At 42.6% G+C, this 6,000-nt stretch overlaps 1 protein-coding gene across 1 annotated transcript in view; it reads left to right on the top strand.

The window, feature by feature from the left end:
* The first annotated feature begins 5,595 nt into the window (after positions 1–5,595).
* The window catches only part of cltca (clathrin, heavy chain a (Hc)), a 39,447-nt gene continuing 39,042 nt past the window's right edge, over positions 5,596–6,000 (top strand). Inside the window, exon 1 of the mRNA XM_015960695.3 lies at positions 5,596–5,868. Within this exon, the coding sequence (XP_015816181.1) occupies positions 5,827–5,868 (42 nt within the window). The 5' untranslated portion in view covers positions 5,596–5,826. The remainder of the gene's footprint in view (positions 5,869–6,000) is intronic.

Below are 6,000 nucleotides of genomic sequence, written 5' to 3'. Positions count from 1 at the left end.
ACTCCCAGCTGGCAGGCAGGCCAACACACCACCCACCAGCAGGAAATGTGGTAGGGGGAGGACAGGGCAAGATGTTGTAATGCCACAAGATTCCCTAGCAGAGGGGAGGAGCCTAAGACCCTACCTGACACATAGACAGTGCCACACAAACACATTCAACACGTCATACACCTGCGCACACTCCCCATACACACCCTACACCCTCTGGTCCAGGTACTGCTGCACAGACGACACAACCATTGTAGTGATGAGCAGGCAACCCCTCCCAACACAGGGCAAAGTGTGTCTGTGTGTGTGTGTGTGTGTGTGTGTGCGTGCGTGCGTGCGTGCGTGCGTGTGTGTGTGTGTGTGTGTGTGTGTGTGTGTGTGTGTGTGTGTGTGTGTGTGTGTGTGTGTGTGTGTGAGAGAGAGTTTGCATCTGTTTGGGATGGGATTGAGGGTGGGAGGAGGGAGATACAAAGGGGATCTCATATGTGAATCTGTGTGGGAGAGGTGAATGATGAACCTGTATTGGTAAAGATAAAAGACTTCCTTAGTAGAAACCCTAATTTCTTCTAAACACTGTTTTTTTCCTTAAAAGAATGGGAAATTTGCGCCCTCTGGTGGCCACAAACAGCAGTAAGGAATAAAGAGAAGGTGGGAAAATGCTGCCCTCCGGTGGCTATTTGCTGTAAATGCACCTATTTCATTTTAGCCATTTAGAACAGAACATTTCAGCCTCCTTGTCTTAATGGTAGCCATCTCCTTGTCATTCCAAAAGTCAGGACACACTCCCAAGGCGAGGCATCCTTCCAGTTTTATGGCCCTCACCTCTGGAACAGTCTGCCAGAGGACCTCGGGGCTGTAGAGAGTGTTCTTGTTTTTAAGGCCAGGCTCAAGACTCACCATTTTAGTTTAGCTTTTAGTTGATTTAGATCTATTTTAGAATGTTTTACCATCTTTTATATATTTGATCAGTGTTTTATGACTTGCTCTTTTACTTAAATGACACATATTTTCTTATATATTAATATTAACTTGTAATAACCATTAGTTTTAACCAGTATTAATAATCTGTTGTACAATATTTTATATATTTAATGAAATGTTTCTACTTGGTTGTCTTTTATCAGTGTGTTTTATTTAGATGTTTATTTATCAGCTGTTTATGTTGAATTTCTTTGCTCTGTGGGGGCTGGCTTCCCCGGGGACAGCGGTTGGCTGTGGCTGCCGTGGTGCTTCTCCTTCCTCCTCTTGCCCAGGCTACTGCTGCCGATCCTGCTGCTCCCAGTGCAGTTGGCTCCTTTGATGGCGTTTCTGTCTTCTTTGTGCCTACTACACGTGCGCTCAGCCAGCAGCCCTTTCTCATTTACGTGTGTGTGTGTGTGTGTGTGTGTGTGTGTGTGTGTGTGTGTGTGTGTGTGTGTGTGTGTGTGTGTGTGTGTGTGTGTGTGTGTGTGTGTGTGTGTGTGTGTGTGTGTGTGTGTGTGTGTGTGTGTGTGTGTTGATTTGATGCAACAGGAGGAGGGAAATGTCTGAGGATTGGGAGGAAATAGGCTCCCCCCTTCCCAAAACCCACCCGGGGCAAGAAGACCCCAACCCATCTAGCCAGGGCCCACAGCAGCAGCATCACAGAACCCCACAGAGCCTGACAGTCACCAACTCAGCCCCACTCTGACAGAATATACTCCGACCCCCAAATTTGACTACATAAGACATCGGACACTCAGGCAGAGTTGGGTCGTCCTGGAGATCCACCAACGATAATAGAAAGGTTTCTAAAGTGGTGGTTGGTTTTACAATCCCCCCAATGAGTCCTACGTCTGCTCCAGAGACTCCCATTGGATATGCTCGAAAAAAACTCCATTGAAGGATGACCATGAAGTATCCTGATCAGATGCTGAACCACCTCAACTGACTCCTTTCAGTGAGAAGCAGCAGCCATTTTTGGAGCTCCTAACACTTAACAAAGCTTTCTTACCTGGCATGGTGAAAATTCAGCAACGAGGAATGTTCTTCATGACGTAGAACTCTAACAACGAATCTTATATGCTTCTCATGGTGTTTACTGTCATTATTCAAACAGTCTGTTTCTGCCAGCAGCTGCATGATTGGTTTACAGAATAGCATATCAGCAATAATAAATAGATCAGTAAAATAGTTGTTCAGGCTCTTCCATTCTATTCTTGATCATTTGGCTCATAAATAATATTTGTTTTCTTAAACGATTGAAGGCTAGAGATCACATACAATAAAAAACAAATGCACAGATGGAAGCTCCCAATTCAAAATTGGGAGTAAACGTGGTAAAAAGACGTGATCCCTATTCATGAAGTCCCAAATGGCTAATGGAAGCATCAGTCCACCAGATGGCAACACACTCCATATGGAAAGTTGTCATCCTTGAGCAAACTGAAACAGATAAATGGCCAAACCAACAATGAGTTTTAAACGAAAGATTCATTTGTTGGAACAAAATCTGTGACCTTCATGTTGTTGGTCTTTAATCCTGGTTTTACTGCTGTAACAACTGTGGGCAGTTTGCCATTGTGTGGTATCATTGGCCCTGCTGGAGGCTAGTGATGGTGACCAGAGACCCAGTGAAGCTCTGCTTGATTCAAAAGTGCAAACGCCCACAGCAGAGTCAATTAGTAACTTCAGTTAAACTGGTGTTCAAAGGTTGTGCTGCAATATATTGCATGTGACAGTATGAATTAGATGAAAACCAAATAAAAACCTGGTAAGTCAAGATGATTGGCTTAAGTGACACAGGAGGTTTAAAAGGCTCTAAGTTGTCTTTTACCTGCAAAGGTAGATAAGTACAATACGTTTCCTTTAGACTCTGCTGTCCTGAATGGATCAGGAAGATGCAAGGAGGAGATGGAGTGAAAAGAAGACAGAGACAGCAAAAGGACCTAATAGGGTCTTTCAGTCCTGGCTCTGAATGCGAGTGTCAGCCCAACCCAGTCGTCCCTGGCAGGATCCTCTCAAGCACAGGAAGATGCAGAGCTCCCATCTGTGCTGGAACCCTTGCCAAAACACTAGAATGTACTTGCAGCCAAAAAGCTGTGAAGGAGACAGTTACTGTGCTGGAAGCTTCACAATTCTCAAATCCAAGCATGGCTCAGCTTCATGGAGCTAATGCAGAGGACCTACAAAATACTAGCAACTCCAAACATTTAGCATGAAACCTGAGGCTCTACCCAGCCACAATAGACCACTATGGCATCCTTTCATAGAGCTTGATGGCCACTTTTTTAAGGTGGCACACATAGGTTCTTTGTTTCTGGTGTTTCCTTAGTCTGACTCCATGGCAACAGCAGCATGAATGGGCTTTCCATGGCAGCCTTCACTGCACTCTGCAGCTGAAACTGCAGGTCATACAACAAACTATGACTGGTTTGGAAAGCGTTTAGGCCCACGTGACAAGTTCATGAGTTATTTTTTTCAAATCTGGTACAAACTGAGGTGGTAGGTTCATGATCCATAAGGTGTTACTTTAAAGAGAAAAAGAGGGGGAAAAGAGTCCAAGTGTAAAAGCTTATTTAGCCGATATTCAATTCAATTCAAGTTTATTTATATAGCGCCAAATCACGACAAGAGTCGTCTCAATGCACTTCACATAGTAAACATTCCAATACAGGTCAGTTCATTAAGCCAATCAGTAAAAAGTTTCTTATATAAGGAACCCAGCAGGTTGCATCAAGTCACTGACTAGTGTCAGTGTCTTTACAGCAATCCTCATACTAAGCAAGCACTTAGTGACAGTGGAGAGGAAATATCTGTGTTAAAAGGGACATAATATACTAAACTTTCATGTTTGCATTTTTATGTGCTGCCAGGTCTCCACTCAACACAACCATCCATCCTGCTGGTTTCTGTCAGTGTTAGGTTTCAGGAGTTATATGTCTAAAGCACCTTTCAGATACAGAGGACTCCAAAGCACTTTACTCTACAGTGTTTCATTCACCCATTCACACACACAATCACACACTGATGGTGATGAGCTCCACTGTGGCCACAGCTGCCCTGGGGCCTCCTGACAGGGGCAAGGCTGCCGAGCACTGGCGCCACTGGTCCCTCTGACTGCCACCCACAGGTAAGGTTCATTGTCTAGCCCAAGGACACAACAGCAGCGTTCTCTGGCAGGATCCGGGGTTGATCTGATGGAATTAATGGAGTTAATAATTCCAACTACATCTAATGTTTTTATAATCTGTTAAAATGAAGGAATCTGTCACCATTTTAATAGTAACATGATTTGTTAGTAATATGAGCAGATCTGAAACAAAACCTTCATAAAGTTGACGGCCTTAAGAGCAGTTATTGAAGTAAGGAAGTACAAGTACTTTTTTTACTGTATTTAAGTATAATTATCTATATCTGTACTTTACTTGAGTAATTAGCTTGAGGCCAAATTTTTTACTTTTACTCTAGTACTTTTTAAAGCAAGCTGTACTTTACACTCCACTACATTCTTAAAAAGTTTCCAAAGTAAAAGTACCTTAATCTGCATTTTGTTCGACCCTCACCCCAACCCTGTAAGATTGAGACCGGCATCACATTCCCTCTTTCGCACCAGACTGCTGATCCAAAGGTGTATAATTTGGCTTTTGCCCCTTCCCCCAGGTCCAACATGATTTGGGTGTGAGAATGTGTTGCCAGGTCTCACAGCTTCTACACACAACACATTTTTAAACGTTAGTATACTTTTACTTTATTTTACATTGTTTAAATGCATACTTTAATACTTTTACTTATTTAAAAGATTTATTGGACACTTTCACTTGATTTCCCCCCTTTATGTGTACTTCTACCTAAGTAAAAAAAAAAATAAAAAAAAAAATCAGGGGCTTCTTCCACCACTGCTCAATGGTGTTTTGTTTTTTGTGACAAACGTTTGCGGATGTTGAATTCTGCAGACTTCATAAAATGTGGTTGACAAATACTATGTAGTCACTTTCCTGTAATCTTTTTCAAAAAACATAAATGCTGTCCCAGCATGCAGTTTCACGTTGAGCAATAAGGTCACATCCTGTGAATAGAGAAATTGTGGATGTAAAAAAGGGAAATGTATCCTGTGAGGCTCACTTTACTCAACAAACTGTGTGTGTTGTCCAAACAAATCTCAATTTCAGACTCACTCAACAAATGTCCCTAAAATGCGCGATAAACTGCAATTAAACGATCACCAAAACAGACATCTATGTACATTTGAGTGCTGTTAATTGTGTGTTTACTGATCTTACGGAAACGTTAGATCTGGGTTCAGAGTGGAGCCACCACCGGCTGTGAGAAACAAGTGCTCAGACGCTGATAGCTGCGTAAGAATGACGTTATTTTCATAGACGAATGATGTGGCAAAAATCAAAGGTGGGGAAGAGAAAGTAGTTCCACTTTTACATGTTTCTATTTCTTAAACTCATAAGTTATTACGTTAATATTTTAACATAATTATATTTAACATTAACATCCCGAAAAAATTGCTATTGTATGCAACATTTAGGACTTTAAAAAAGAAGTTCGAATACATATTCATCCGCCATGTTCAGTGAACTTCTATTTCCGGGATGTTTTCTTTGCTGACCAACCTCCTTCGCCATTGCAGGTCCTGGGAGTCTGTAGCGGCAGTCGGTGATTAACCGGGGAACGCCTCAGCTAAACGCCGAAAGGACGAATGAAAAGTGTCATCACACCGACAACACAACCTGGACGACGCCTAGAATTAATTAACCAACGGACTTTGTAATAGAGACTCCCTGGCTGTCCGATTAGGACCGGAAAGCATCATTTGTAGTTTGTGTTAGCGTTAGAAGAAATCGGAGGAGGGTGTCAAGAGGAACCGCCATGGCTCAGATCCTGCCAATTCGCTTTCAGGAGCACCTGCAGGTACGTGGATGAGTGACTGGTGGAGTTGTTTGGAAAAGTACCCTTTCTTGTTACAATTGTTACTCTTGTGTGCTGCAGTTTCATAGTACAAGAAGTATGAGTACGCTAACATGCTAAGTTAGCATTTTTCTA

This window comes from Nothobranchius furzeri, chromosome 10 (genome assembly GCF_043380555.1).
Source record: "Nothobranchius furzeri strain GRZ-AD chromosome 10, NfurGRZ-RIMD1, whole genome shotgun sequence".
In the NCBI taxonomy this organism is placed as follows: domain Eukaryota; kingdom Metazoa; phylum Chordata; class Actinopteri; order Cyprinodontiformes; family Nothobranchiidae; genus Nothobranchius; species Nothobranchius furzeri.
This window is presented reverse-complemented; position numbering and strand designations above follow the sequence as displayed.